This window comes from Bombus pyrosoma, linkage group LG11 (genome assembly GCF_014825855.1).
Source record: "Bombus pyrosoma isolate SC7728 linkage group LG11, ASM1482585v1, whole genome shotgun sequence".
NCBI lineage: Eukaryota > Metazoa > Arthropoda > Insecta > Hymenoptera > Apidae > Bombus > Bombus pyrosoma.
Genome location: NC_057780.1, coordinates 2590836 through 2605629, shown reverse-complemented (window position 1 = coordinate 2605629; position 14794 = coordinate 2590836). Strand labels below are relative to the sequence as shown.

Here is a 14794-nt window from a genome sequence, read left to right as displayed (position 1 = left end):
ATATATTTTTATATTATTTTATATTATTTTTATTTTTAGCTTTATATTTTTAGTTTATTGAATTATGCACGAACATAATAATAGAAACAGAACGAAATGGATCATAGTTGATTCAATAAAATAATATAAAACAGAAATTGTTGTTCATCTATTATCGCTTTATGAAACGAAAGAAACTTTTCGGGCAACGTAATATTTTCATCCAGAAGCCAATCCAAAAATATCATTCGAGAAACAATTTCCGACATAACGAAATAATTCTCGCCACTTTTTTACATCCCGGCGGAAAGATTGAACATTTCTTTCCCACGTGGTTTCACGGAATTCAGAACACGAAACTGTATTCCCTGAAACATCGAAAGAAAAGATATCGCGAAGAAGAGAGTAAGGAAGGAAATGTCGACTCTCTCGAACGTTTACGATAGAATTATATAAATATATGAAAAGTATGTGTAGAAAATTCATAACGAAATATTTGATTGCAGGTGGTCGCTTAAAACGCAGTGCAAAGCGATTGACGGACTGACGTGTGGAAGCTGCGTCGTTACGCCCTATCGTCTTGTACCATGATTCATTGCCTAAGATACTTATCAACAGACACGGTGTGCCCACGTTAAATGTTGTTTGACAAAATGCGACAGAATCGATCGTCGGACGACGAACGCCGATCAACGTACGCGTTCGTCGTCAGCACGAGAAAGTCCTGTTTCTAACTCCGTACACATACATACATACATACATACATACATATATACATACGTATACATGTAAACACACGTTTAACAGACAAATACGGTTAACACACATGATAACACACAGAGAAACATACAAAGATACATTATACGCGCTGTTTAGAGTGTTATTTGTACTCGTAATGAAATTCTAGTTTATCGTGGCTAGCGTGCACACGATTTAAAACCAAAGATATAGGTAAAAACCTGTTGATAGAAAGAAAAGACGGAGAAAAGCAGAAGGAGAATGTTCTTCGTAGTATGGCGTTGTAAATAATGTTCAAGATTTGATGATCGTATTACAGTTCGAGTCATATTGTAGACTGTGTTTGTTACTCTTCGTGTTACGTCAGATTCATAATATATTGTTTAAACGACTAAGATGTATGGAACTTTGCATACGATATACAGCAGATAAGATATTATATATATATATATATATACATATATAAATATAAATACGAATACGAAGATACGATTAAACAGAAGAAAAGAAAGCCGAGTGGATATATATATATATATTGATTATACGTAACTTGGATGTGTAATTATTTTAATATGTGTAAATAGCTGCGACAATATGCGGTATGAAAATGCAAGCGAAGAGGCGATTACGACGAGTATTTAGAGCCGAAGGACAACGGCGTTGTTGCACGGGGAAAGAAAAATGAATTGTACAGTTTGCACGACGATGATATTGCGACTAACTTTATCACGTGTGTTATTCCTGATCGCGAAATGAAAACGTGACAATTATATTGTAACAATGTGAGAAATAAAAATATATGCTAACGAGAGAAAAACAAAATTAGGAGAATTTCGATGTACGTGAGACGATAACGCTGGTGAAGTCGATGAATTTAATTTATCGATTTACCGAAATAATTGGAAAGCTCGCGCAGGTATTTTTATCGTTGTATTATCATTATTTTAGTTAAACGAGGGAAAAAAGAATTAACGCATAATTTCCTTTATCTCGTACGTTTAGTTTCTATCTTCGCTGTCCCGTGAATTATCATACCAAAGATAAACGTGAAAATACCCGATCGAACAATGTCCAAACTGTACGCACCAAAGTTTCTCGTTGATTAAATTAGGCCTAATCTATCGGGTTGGCAACTAAGTGATTGCGGACTTTGTCAATACCACCTAATGACAAAGTGCGCAATCACTTAATTGCCAAGCCAATGTAATGTATCTTTCGCTACGGCATGTAACAGACGCCAGCTAAAACTTTCCAGGCACATCATACATCGACCTACAAAATACCCGAGTTTTCCTTTTCCGATAAAAACATATATTCTTTCGTACGTTCGACCACCGAACACGAACAAAGTATAAAAGAAAGATTTTGTTGTTGTTGCGATGGTTAATTAAATTCGACTGTTGGAATTATCGGTAATGGAGGCTGGATGCGCGCGTAGCGAATGTAACGTTCAACGGAGAGCAAAGAAAGAATGAAACAACGGATTATAGTAGACGTTATAGTTGTAAATAAATTGCCCTCTGTAGCACTTCTAGTCCTTTAAAACACGGAAAGCCTATCGGACGAAAGGGAGGAAGAAAAGAGGAAATTCTGTATTATAATTTCGTGTACGAACATCCGACAATTCTAATTATGCAGATGCTTGGATAAAAAAGAAAACAGACGATTTTCATTGTTTGTAAAGCGAAATACATTTCTGTACCAAAGAAATCGCTGGATGGGTGTATCTTGTGTCGTTGAATATTCCACAAAACGTCCGTATCTTCCAAAGAGATGCCGGATATGACGAAGAAAATTAACGTTCGTCTTTTTCTCTACGTCGAGAAAAAAAGGAAAAACGAACGAACGATACACTTGCCGCAATGAATATAAAGGCAAACCGAATTTATTTTCCGGGGGACGGTATCGGAAATATATGTATGTGTAACGCGTGCCTCAAATTAAAAATAGGGTAGCTGATAACTTCTCCGATGAGTTTCAAATTTTTAGCAGTCTTTGAGAAAAACAATATTTTCATAAAGGTTCCAATTTATATATACACACACACACATATATATATATGTATATTCTTAAGTAATTGTAGCCTCGTTTGAAAAGTTTGCTATTCTAATTGAATATCGTAAATATTTAATACCAATAATAATAATAATAATAACAACAACAACAACAACAACAACAACAATACGTTATCATTTTGTTTGTTAACATTAAAAATTATTAAGCGACTAATTTGCTCTCGAGAATCGAGCAATGAATGGTTTTTATTTTTACTAACTGATTTTTCAATCTTACCTTACGCGGTAACTACATTGTAAAAGAATTCACGCAATTCTTCCACCTCATCGCTTTTTCCGAATATTTTCATTAACGTTTGTAGCGTTTCGAAACATTGGATAAACTGTAACGATTTTAATAAATGAGTTCTGTTTCATTTTAACGATACACCTTCTGCTTATTCGTTTCGTTCCATCTCTGCTGCCTTTACCGGCAGGCTCGTCATTTTTATTTCGCAAATTCCAACTTCGCCTGTCTGCGCCAGATAAAAGATAAACTCGTCACACTTTTACAATCGAATATCGTTAGCGTTTGTACTTGAGAATTTATTGGTTACCCTGGCTACAAACATTTGCAAATTCCGCTCTAAAAACTCGAGTCTTTCGAGCGAACGGCTTTCGACGATAGAAACGATTGGAAAAATCGTAAATGTGTAAATAAACGATTCAAACGAGCCGACAGTTCGATCGAAATACGAAAATTTATTCAGTTATCAGGTAAAACGCTCACACGCAAAGGGTTGGCCTTTCCGTCGCTCTTCTTGTGTATGAAAAAGTTGAAAGAAAATCGTGCGCAATTACGTTCGTTTGATTTAATCGACAGATAATAACGGATATTAATAGAACAAATTGATATCGAATCGGAACAGATCAAATTATAAAATATCAGCAACCTTTTGCGTCTGTGTAGTTCGAATGATCGGCATCGATACCATGTAATTTTATACGAAGCTCCCCCCCCCCCACACCTTCTTCTTACTTATGTCTTAATTACTTCTGTAAATAACGCAATTAACATGTATATTGAATTCACTTACGTGTATAGAGGTTGTAAGGAAATTTTAGATACAAATTTTTTAGAGTAATAGAACTTATTGAAAAATAATGAAAAATATTTTAATAACGACGACGATTTAACCAGCTAATAATCAATACGATGATTATTCCTTCGGTAAATTTGCAAATTCACTCGGTTACGAACGCTTCTATTTATCTATTTCTTCGATATTATGAAAACTTGATATTTGTTCGAAGATAGACGACGCGAACGTGCGAAATACGAGCGATTATCGAACGTAACGCGAGACGAAGAAATTGATATTTACGTTTCTCCGGGAATCGTTCGACGTTGTTGTAGCAAGTAACCGGAGAAAACACGCGCGTCTCTCATTTCTTTCAATACGTTCTATCGACGCACAAAACTTGTAGCCATAATTCCTTTGCCTCCTGTATACAGCATAAGATATTTCAAAATCGAGCAGATCGATTGTAAAAGCGAATTCTTTACGTTGAAACGTGCGCGAAGAAATTCTCACTTGGCCGAGGATTCTGCGGTACCATGCTCGAACAGTATCGAAACGATCTGAAACTATCGGAGAATCGATTACGTCGAGAAATCGACAATTCTTTTCCCTTCGATGGTAGACACGCGCGCGCGATGTATCGAAACGAGGAGAATATGCTTTCATAATTGCTCTGTGTAATTTTGAAAAATACACGAACGCGTGTACGAGTACATCGAACTCAAACAATTCACGAACACCGAACCAACAAGGTTTGTTGGGAAAATTTATTTAAATCTTGAAAAAGTGAATGGCGAAACGATAAATAAAAATATCCAAGTAACAAGGCAAAGGTAAACGTGGTCGGTGAATATCTGAATAAAATCGGCCGTATCGTTGAATAATTAAATGTTGATAAATAAATTGTAAATTGTCTCGTTATTCGCGAGATTTACGCACCGATTACTAGGACACACACACACACACACAAAGTGGCGAATCGTCTGGACGAGCTGCTAGACGTCGGTTCGTACGGATCGAGTGTTCCGTTAAAGTCGAAAAATCGTATTTTCATTTTCTATAAATCGTGTATCGTTTGAGCCAGACGTACGCTCGAACACTGGATCAGAAATAGTAGGCGCGCAACACACAGACACGCGACCAATCGTATCAACGTCGTATGTTACTGTAATCCATATTGTATATATCTGTGTATAAATGCGAATTAAAACGGCTATAGAGATAGATTATTTCGTACTAAATACAGGCGTTTAAATCGGTGTTTCACGTATGGAATTGCATTTACGGAATGTACTCGCCTAAGCCTGCGGATACCCCGACGAACATTTCGATAGCAAAGGATTACTTATTGACTTGTTATTCCTGTTCCAGCTGAGCCTTCGTTTCGTTCCACTGCTAATTTCAAATTGTATATCGTAAACGGCACACGTCCATGCTATTACTTTTCAACGCTTTATTCGTATCGTCGTTGTCGAGCGATCAAATTTTTATCGGCGAAGAAAAATGAAGAAGCACAAGGTTTGACGAGTTTCTATCACGTAATACGTGTTGATTCGTATAGATTTCTTTCGTTTATCGTACCTTTCATCCGACCAAGAAATCACGAATATTTCGAGATCAATGGCTATGCTCTCGTTTTATCTTGTACGAACGTAAAACACCTATCGATTCGAGAAACATTCATGGCCTTTTCATTACGTGAAAAACCATGAGAAATTTCAGAAATCTATTCAGACGATCGTACGCAGTGCGACGGAGAAAAAAACCATTGTCCTCTTTCTTTTTCTCGAGAATTTGTCGCTTGCAAAACAAATCGTACGGACTAATAACACAAACATAAAAATTATACTTTGAACGGAGAAATTTATCGTGAGATAATTCTTCGTGTTTTGATTTACGAATGAAATGATTACCTAATGTCTATTTGTATATGTATACGTATGTATATTTATTTATACTTTGATATTATTAATGTCAGCAAAACGATGTAAAAAGTTTATTTCGTTAACGAACAAGTTAAATGCTAAAATGTTGTATTTCTATGGAACCGATATGTAGCGAATTTATGAAAATGAATGTTTCGTAAAAATGTTTACGAATACTATGGAATCGTGAAATTGTATTTGACGAAAGCCATCATAGATGATATGTCTGTATTAAATTATTTTACTATGTTATGAAACGAAAGATTAACAGAAATATGTGAAATATTCTAAACGAATGAAATGCCAATAAGAGCTTTTATCGTGATCGTTATACGTTAAGTAACACATTCGATTTACCAGTCGAGACGATTAACAGAGTATTAATTAAAAAAGCATTTGACTGCCATTACATTAGATCCTGATCATTCGTCGATTATATCATGTAAAATAATCATATTCATTTTTGCCAGGATAAACGATGAAATTTACCCGGTATTACTGATCGTATTAATTGAAGATATTATTAATTGAGTAATCCACACACAGTTAATATACGAGAAAAGGGAATGGAAAAAAGTGTCACTGTGTATTTTCGCTGTTTTATAAATAAATAGAAAAATATATTACAAAACCAAAACTCCACGTGTGTTGTTTTATCTTGAATATCTTGTAAATATATTAATGTTTCACAAAAGGAAAAATTAATTATTACAGAATATATCGTACAATTGAATTGTGTCCTATAGTATATTAAATGTTACATACCGCGATTGCACGTGATGGAACTAGACTTTCTGACGTTATCCGTAAGTGTCACTTGTACAATGTTCTTCTAAAGAATAATTCATGAATTACACGAAGTTGTTGCACAATGATCATCACTTTGAAACGTCTTGAAATACAATTTTTCAAATATCACAAACGAAAAATCTCGAACATAACTCTCACTTCTCAGTTCGCGATCCCATTTGCCGCTTTAAGCTAACAACTTTTATACACCAAAAGTCCCTAGTGGCTTGTAGCAACATATGCATAAAAAATCACCGTTGAAAATAGTAGAATAGAAAATGTCTCTGACATTATTTATATTACGTAATAAACATAGAATATAAAGTACAACGAAACTAAAACTCCATATTACATACATTTCTCGAAAATTAAGGCTTTATATATGTATTTTTAATGTAAGTGTATAAATTTAAAACCGTCTATGCTGGTAACGCCATGGAAAAAGTACGTACATTTAGATACAAATTTCTACTTTATCAACTGATGGAAGAGGTTATTGTTCTAAAATTTTTAAGTACAAACTTGCGGTCATTTGTTTCAATAATAATAAAAATTGAAATTCCAATAAATTTTAATATCTTTAAAAACTGAAATTTTCGTATGAACGTTAAAAATCTATGAATTAAAACAAATACATTAAATAAATTACCTCCTGAGCACTAACTTTAATACCAAAAATGATTATTAAAAAATGTACGTATAAAAAGATAGAAATAAAAGACTATTAAAGTAAGCATCATCGACGAACAAACAGTGACTATAATTTCGCCTACGATTACTAGAATTAAATTCAATAGTAGCTATCGTGCTTTCAAGAATACCAAGTTACGAAGCAAACATTGATTCTACGTTAATGTCGGGAGTTGTGCTTTACAAATCGGTGCTTTATAAAACGTTGCGGTCGAAAAATTAGGATTATGTATTTAACGCCATCCTTCGATGGTAGCATTGAAAATGAAAGATATAAACTGGACCACTGAGCTTACTCAACGACTAAACTTAACTACTTTTCGTCATTTTTTACCATTTATTTAAAACAAGTTCATATATAATTCAAATTCACCGTGAGTCAAGTGCGTAATCGCAACAATCGCAACAAGGACAGAGAGGAAGGGACAGAGGCAACCAGAATCCTAACTTTTCGAATGAACTGCCTTACCATGGACAAATTAATAGCTCACTAAGAGCTCTGTCCCCACCGCCGGAGTTGTCAGGTCTATGTATGCAATCCGTGGTCAAAACATGGAACACGTTAATACAATTTCATGTCCGATCTATTCCGTAGCTCGTTTGTGATTGTACATGTGTATACATATGTACCTCTAAATAGATATATTACTTTGAAATCCAGCGCTTAAAAATTGTCTGATTTTTTCCACAGTCGGTACTTCAGGACGTACGACATTATCTTGTCATATCATGTTGTACATATCTAACTACATATCTATCTCTTAATTTATCAGTGACCGTAGCTCGTTCGTGGTTTTATGGCTATACACTGGATAACTAATGTTCATACGCGCCTACATGCGCGTACGGATAGTATAGTGGGTGTTCGTTCCTTGCAGAATTCGTTCGTTAGCAAATATTGCAATTTATTGACATAAAAATTCGGATAAACATGGACAATGATAAAAGTACTATGCTGGCAGTTCTGCAGCTACTTAGAAAATATAATTTAAAGGTATTTGGCAAAGAATTTCGTCATTTAAACTGTTCTAACCTCAAACATTTATACAAACATCAAAATTTTTATTTAAACAACTCTTGTACAGTTTGATATTTTTATACGAAAAATACATTTGTAATATGCAAGCATGCATTATAATTTTATAAATATTATTCTTACAGGGAACAGAGGAATTATTTAAAAAGGAAGCAAATCTGATAGACATTTCTCCAGATGAAGCTCAACAAACTGATTCTGAGGTGAACAGTGTTCTTTCTGCTTACAAAAGCGAGGGAGATCCTGCGTTATATGAGAAAGCATATAGTGAACTAAAAAAATTTGTAGAAGGATCTTTAGATATATATAAGGTAGGTTATTTAAATTTAAAAATGCATAATAAACTTTACAAACTAATAGAAATAATATATTTGTTATTGTTAAATGACAGCACGAATTAGGCACAATTCTATATCCAGTTTTGGTACATATGTACCTCGAATTGGTTTACAATAATCATTCTGAAGAAGCAAAGAAATTACTGGAAAGATTTGGTGGAAATTTGGAAGAATATTATCAAAATGACTTGAAAAGATTGTCCAATGTCACAAAACGTGAACAAATGGCTGGAAATGAATTAACCGACACTTTCAAGTATGTATTAATAAACTTTAATGATTATATGTACAATATATAATTTTATGATATAAACAATCTGTAAAATTTTCTACAGATCTAATCAGTTCATAATCAGAATGTCGAGGGATACACTCTCTATATTAAAAAGACATTTGCAAGAGAAGAAGCACTGCGTGTTGTTAAATATTATACAAGAACATCTTTATTTTGATATGTATGAAGGAGTAGCTAGGAATAAGCAGCAAATTGATGCCACATCAGGTGCAATGGTTGGTGAAGCAACAAGACAAGGTAATTTATCCAAATTAAATGCCAAAACTTTTATAAAAATATGTTTTTTATTTAAATTATAACTTTTAATTCAGATAATAAGGCGAAAGTATATTATGGACTTTTGAAGGAGCCAGACATTCAATGCATGCCTCCAACCGAAGAAGAAGAGGATGATACAGGTGGTATAGATGGAGATAAACCAAAAAAGAAGAAAGCTAAAAAGGATCCATTATTTTCTAAGAAAACTAAATCAGATCCAAATGCACCTCCTGTTGGTAGAATGCCTTTGCCCAATTTGTAAGGAGCTTTCATTCAATTCATAAATTTGTTTCTTATATTCTTATATAGAAAATAACACAATCTGATCATAAATATAGGAAAGATGCGGATAAGTTGGAAAAAGGAAAAGCATTGAGGGAAGCATCGAAACGCGTTGTACTTGGTCCTGATACTTTGCCATCTATATGCTTTTACACGCTATTGAATACAGTACATAGGTAAATATACGTACATATTCTATACAAAGAATTGTATATTTCTATACAAAGAAATGGTAGCATATATGTAATATGAGATTTAGTGTTACAGCAGCTGAAGTAGCAGAAGATTCGAGTTTGCTGGCCATCGGATTTGGTGACTCTAGTATAAAGGTCTGGAGTCTGGTTCCACAAAAATTAAGACTGATGAAGACAGGGGAACAATTACAGGACATAGATAGAGAAGCAGGTAATATCTCTTTTCATTCAATGAAGTTATGATATTTTGAATACAATAAACATTTTATATTACTAACGCGTTTATATTATAACGCAGACGACGTACTAGTAAGAATGATGGACGATCGTACAGCAGAAACATCGAGATCGTTATTCGGGCACAACGGTCCTGTATACAGTCTATCATTTAGTCCAGACAGAAATCTCCTTCTTTCGTCATCAGAAGACAGTACAGGTGCGTTTTAAAATGATGTGTCAATTACGCTTAATAACTATTGTATTATACTTATATTATATTGCAGTGAGGCTGTGGTCTCTGCATACATGGACGTGTGTAGTATGCTACAAAGGACACTTATTCCCAGTATGGTGTGTAAGATTTTCGCCTCATGGTTATTATTTCGCAACTTCTTCTCACGACAAAACCGCCAGACTCTGGGCAACTGATTCTCATCAACCACTTCGAATATTTGCCGGTCACTACTCAGACATAGATGTAGGTTTATATTCGTATAACTTCAAATGCTAAACGTGAATCGAAATGACAAATTAATTTTGTTTTAGGTAGTACAGTTCCATCCAAATTCAAACTACGTAGCAACCGGTTCTAGCGACATGACAGTAAGATTGTGGGACTGCGTAAACGGCGCCCAAGTCAGGTTAATGACAGGACACAAAGCTCCGATTTACTCCCTTGCTTTTTCTGCAGAAGGGCGATTTCTGGCATCAGCCGGTGCTGATCACCGTGTTTTAGTTTGGGATTTAGCACATGGTCATCTTGTCGCTGCCTTATCGAGTCATTCTGGCACTATTCATTGCCTATCATTCAGTAGAGATGGGAATATACTAGTTTCAGGTTGATCATATTCCTTACTTACATTTTCTTTTTGACAACCATGAAGCAAGTAAGTTATAATTTGTATTATTTTTTTAGGATCGTTAGATTGTACGATCAAGTTGTGGGATTTTACGAAACTTGCTGAAGAAATGAGTTTGGAAGATGTGAATGTTTCACATAATCCGGATGTAAAAACGAATACGGAATCATATCTCCTTCGAACGTTCGCGACAAAAAACACACCTGTGCTAGCGCTACATTTCTCGCGAAGAAATTTACTCTTAAGCGTCGGAATGTTCGAGTCAACTTAGCAAACATAAATGTCTTTCAACGAATTTTATCGTTAGTGATGGAATATGATTTGATGTCAGATCAACATTGTTGTAAATTACAAATGTTTATTAATAAATTTTTTCATATTGATCATGCAATGTACCTGAATTATACCTAATAATAATGTATTGAATTAAGATCCTAGAGACTGTATTTGTATACAATTAGGATATTTAAATATTCTACAGTACAAAATATAAACAACCAAAATATTCTAATACTTTATGTGTTTTTTCTTTCAAATAAATTAGTTTCGTTCGTACTACGATTATTTTACATATTCGATTATGATGAAAAGCAAATAAGATAGGAAAATCGATTAATTTGTTATGAATTGCTTAGCGTTAATGAATAAAGCGAAGACTATATTGTTTGTCTGAAATCAACGGAACTCTAAAGACAAAGCAGATTTACGAAATACAGCGGATCAGATTGATGAACCTCAATTACGAGTAGAATATGGATGGAGCGAGAATGGACGTTTCTCAATGACCACCGGATTCCGCGGCATCCATATTCTATTTGAATGATTAAATGGCGGACTTGGAATATTTATCGTCCTTTAGAATTCTATCGTTGCTTCCTGTTGTATTTTCATGAGCTTCTAGCATATTGTTCGCCGAAGGAACAGTGTCATCCTTAGAATTTAACACATACATATTCTTTACTCGAATAACGCGCACTTTATCGAAATTTCAAGCATACTACCTGAATAACTAGCACCGATTGATGGTAAGTATGACGCATGTGAAAAGTTTACAGACTGATTCATACAGAGGTCTTTTGATAAGATGAGGGCACTTCACTTGAAACTCTAATTCTAAGATCTTAAGAAATGAAAGAGTCTATAAGAACGAAAAGACCTCGAGATTTCGGAGTAAGATAGAACTGCAGAAAGAATCTGCATCCATGATCTCAAAGGGTACTTTGAAAAAAAAAACAACTCAAATAGGTAAATTATTGCCGAGGTACGTCCCACTGACCGACAAATGAATATTTCATTTAGGCAGCGATATTTATAGCTGACCGAAATCGGTTTTCAAAAGCACGTCCTTTTAAAAACCGCTTGAATATTAGAACAGAACAAATAAAACTGACGAGGATATATGAAAGTGGATACGCTCGTTACTTCGAAGGTCGGCCGAGAGAGGGATTTAAATAATAAAATCGGCGCTTTTTGAAGAAAACATTTCATTCCACAGAAGTCTTTTCATGAAAAAGTCGTATTTCTTTTCTAAGGTACGTCGTAACTTTTATTTACTGAAACGATGAGTATCATGTTTTATATATCAACAGGAACTGCGATAGGATTGACAGGAGAAGAGAAACGGACAGTATTTTAATTATACAGTTGAGAAGGTAGAATGCAATTCAGACCAAGTTTACGCGAGAAATTTATTTCCGATTGTTGATACGCTTACTTCTATCACAGCATACAGACGTAAGTTATACGCGCTTTTACCATACGTGTGTGTATGTGGTATGTATGTAAGTAATGTATTCCCTCTCGTACGTGTGGCGGTGTGTGCGTACGTGAAACGATGGCTTTTTTAATTAGTTAACACTTTCGTAATAGAGTTACAATGTATGCGTTGTCGATTTCATGTTGCCCACTTCTCTCGCCTTTGCACTCGTTTAAACGATAATCAACTATACACCAATCTCTACGTCCCAGTCAAGCCTCGCGCATTGATATCAAACCTAGGTTACATGTGTGATTTTTAACTATATGTTATACCATCTTCGTTAACGTACTTATGAAATCTGGATAGGTTAGGATCGCGGTTAACGCGGGAGCATAGAGTATCGACAACCGGATTTTCTGTACGCCCGCCGGGATTTTCCATTGATCTCGAAATAAATCCTAAAATGGCAGTTATAGAAGACGTCGCTACGCTCTCGCGTTAGTAGTCGTGATGGCTGCATGTTTCTTACAAAAAACGATGGAGTTTATTGACGGATCGACGCAGATGACATCGATTTGATAATAAGATGGAAACAGAGGGTCGATGATAACGCGTTTGGTTGATCTTGGTCGTATAATTCCTTAGAATAAATTGCATATGAATATCGTCGTTCAGGCACGACAATTTATAAAATTATAGAATAAAACCGGTTTTAAAAGTGAGAAATATCGGTCGAAATAATCTTTCATTGATTTATTTTTTTCTTTTCTTTTTTTTCCGACTTTTCCTTTTGTATATGTTTCTCGTAAAGTATAAAATCAAGGTTTTTTCATTTCTTTCTTAACCTTTTAAATGCCATAAGCGCGTGGTGCCACCTATACAAAGAGCGTGTGTACTCACGCTTTAGTTTGAACTTTCTTGTTATTGAGATTTTTTAATCGCGGCCTAGTGAGTATCTCCGATATAATATTATACGGCATCTAAAGGGTTAATTTCTTTTTCGATAAATCACAGTAGTTTCGTTTCCTTTTTTCCCCCCCGATGTTCACATGCGATTTATATCAAAGTCGTTCAAAGGGATTTTATATTGGCCGTTATTTTGTCAGTTCCCTCTTTTTCCCGCCAATTCTGTTCTGCGTCGTTTCTCGTCGTGGACGTTTGTAACACTCGTTTCCCGGCAACCGACCGTAATAAAAATTTTCTTTCTCTCTCTCTCTCTTTCTCTCTCTCTCTCTCTCTTTCTTTCTCTCTTTCGCTCGCTCGCTCGCTCGCTCTCAATGCAAATTACAGAATCCTACTTCACTTTAAAAGCATATATTCGTACGCATCAGCCGTGCGCGTTTTCGTCTTTCTCTTTATTTTCTTTCTAGTTATAATCTTTCGCGCTCTGTATGCTTCATTTCTTTCTTCTCATCGTCACACATTGCTTTATCCTAAAAACGTGTGTTCCTAGTGCTACTGTGATACGGCGGTTTTACCGTGAAAACCATATACGCGAATTGTTCGAGCAGCGCAAACGCTTCTCATCGATTCGATTCACCCTTTGTCTGTTCTCTAGAACGTTTTAAAATTCAGAGTTTTATAATATCCCAATTCGGTGCGAATTTGAAACTTAAATAGCGCCGGGAAAAGAGACGCTTCTCTTGCTCGGGTTTAAAATGAAACATCGATTCTTTGGAGACAAAGCGTGGATCGTGGTCGAGGCTTCGAAACAATCCGGAATCCGCTCCTTCGTTAAATGCCTTCGAATTGGTCTACGAGAGTTTAATACGATTATTGCGTATATATATATATATATTTTTTTTTTTTGTTGCGCCATACGCGCTGTGAGATGGGTTCGATCGACTATTCCGTCGTTTGCTTCCATTCTCTTCGCGGGAGGTGAGGGGGATCAAAGAGGCCAGCGAGGTAGGCGTATTTTAAAAATCCTGTAATATTCACACGGTGGTCTCGATATTGGCAATGGCGTATTGTCAACAAATACTGTCTTTCCCGTAATTTTCCAGATACATCTCTTGCGGCGTGGCGAGATTATAACGACCGCTCAGGCGAGTTCCGGTCAGACCGTTATTATGATGCGTGTGATTCACGTGGAGATGGTTCACGTTCAGGACAACGTTCTTCTTTTTCTTGCGAGCTTTGTGTCGATAGAGGCAATATTTGAGGCAACCGGTGGCAAGCAGTAGGATAAGAAATATACCTAGGGCGCCGGCACCTACGGCCACGTAGAGCAATGTTACGCCGAAACGGTACGAACAGTTGGTCTCCTCCTCGTCGAAACCGGAAGGGCAGTGACGGATCCCATCGCACCATAGCACGGAACTTATACACGCTTGAATTTCCGGGCATCTATAAAATAAAAATACACGGTAAATATGATCCCATTGTTTTACTTTTATGTCAGCCTATAAGTTAT

At 35.5% G+C, this 14794-nt stretch overlaps 3 protein-coding genes across 9 annotated transcripts in view; 2 read left to right on the top strand and 1 right to left on the bottom strand.

The window, feature by feature from the left end:
* The window catches only part of LOC122572897, a 520130-nt gene extending 516971 nt beyond the window's left edge, over positions 1-3159 (top strand). For both annotated transcript variants that reach the window (XM_043738556.1, XM_043738555.1), the window contains one exon: positions 486-3159. The gene's annotated coding sequence lies outside the window, so the exon portion shown is untranslated. The remainder of the gene's footprint in view (positions 1-485) is intronic.
* A 4699-nt stretch (positions 3160-7858) lies between these two features.
* LOC122573113 (transcription initiation factor TFIID subunit 5) lies at positions 7859-11063 on the top strand. The gene is made up of 11 exons (XM_043739076.1): positions 7859-8191; positions 8359-8544; positions 8625-8827; positions 8907-9103; positions 9178-9382; positions 9463-9582; positions 9666-9811; positions 9899-10036; positions 10104-10297; positions 10366-10657; positions 10736-11063. Exons 1-11 carry the CDS (start codon positions 8129-8131, stop codon positions 10948-10950), a joined length of 1959 nt encoding a protein of 652 aa, XP_043595011.1. The 5' UTR covers positions 7859-8128; the 3' UTR covers positions 10951-11063.
* Positions 11064-12353: 1290 nt separating this feature from the next.
* The window catches only part of LOC122572933, a 43007-nt gene continuing 40566 nt past the window's right edge, over positions 12354-14794 (bottom strand). For all 6 annotated transcript variants that reach the window (XM_043738669.1, XM_043738674.1, XM_043738673.1 and 3 more), the window contains one exon: positions 12354-14727. In XM_043738669.1, the coding sequence (XP_043594604.1) occupies positions 14352-14727 (376 nt within the window). In that variant the 3' untranslated portion in view covers positions 12354-14351. The remainder of the gene's footprint in view (positions 14728-14794) is intronic.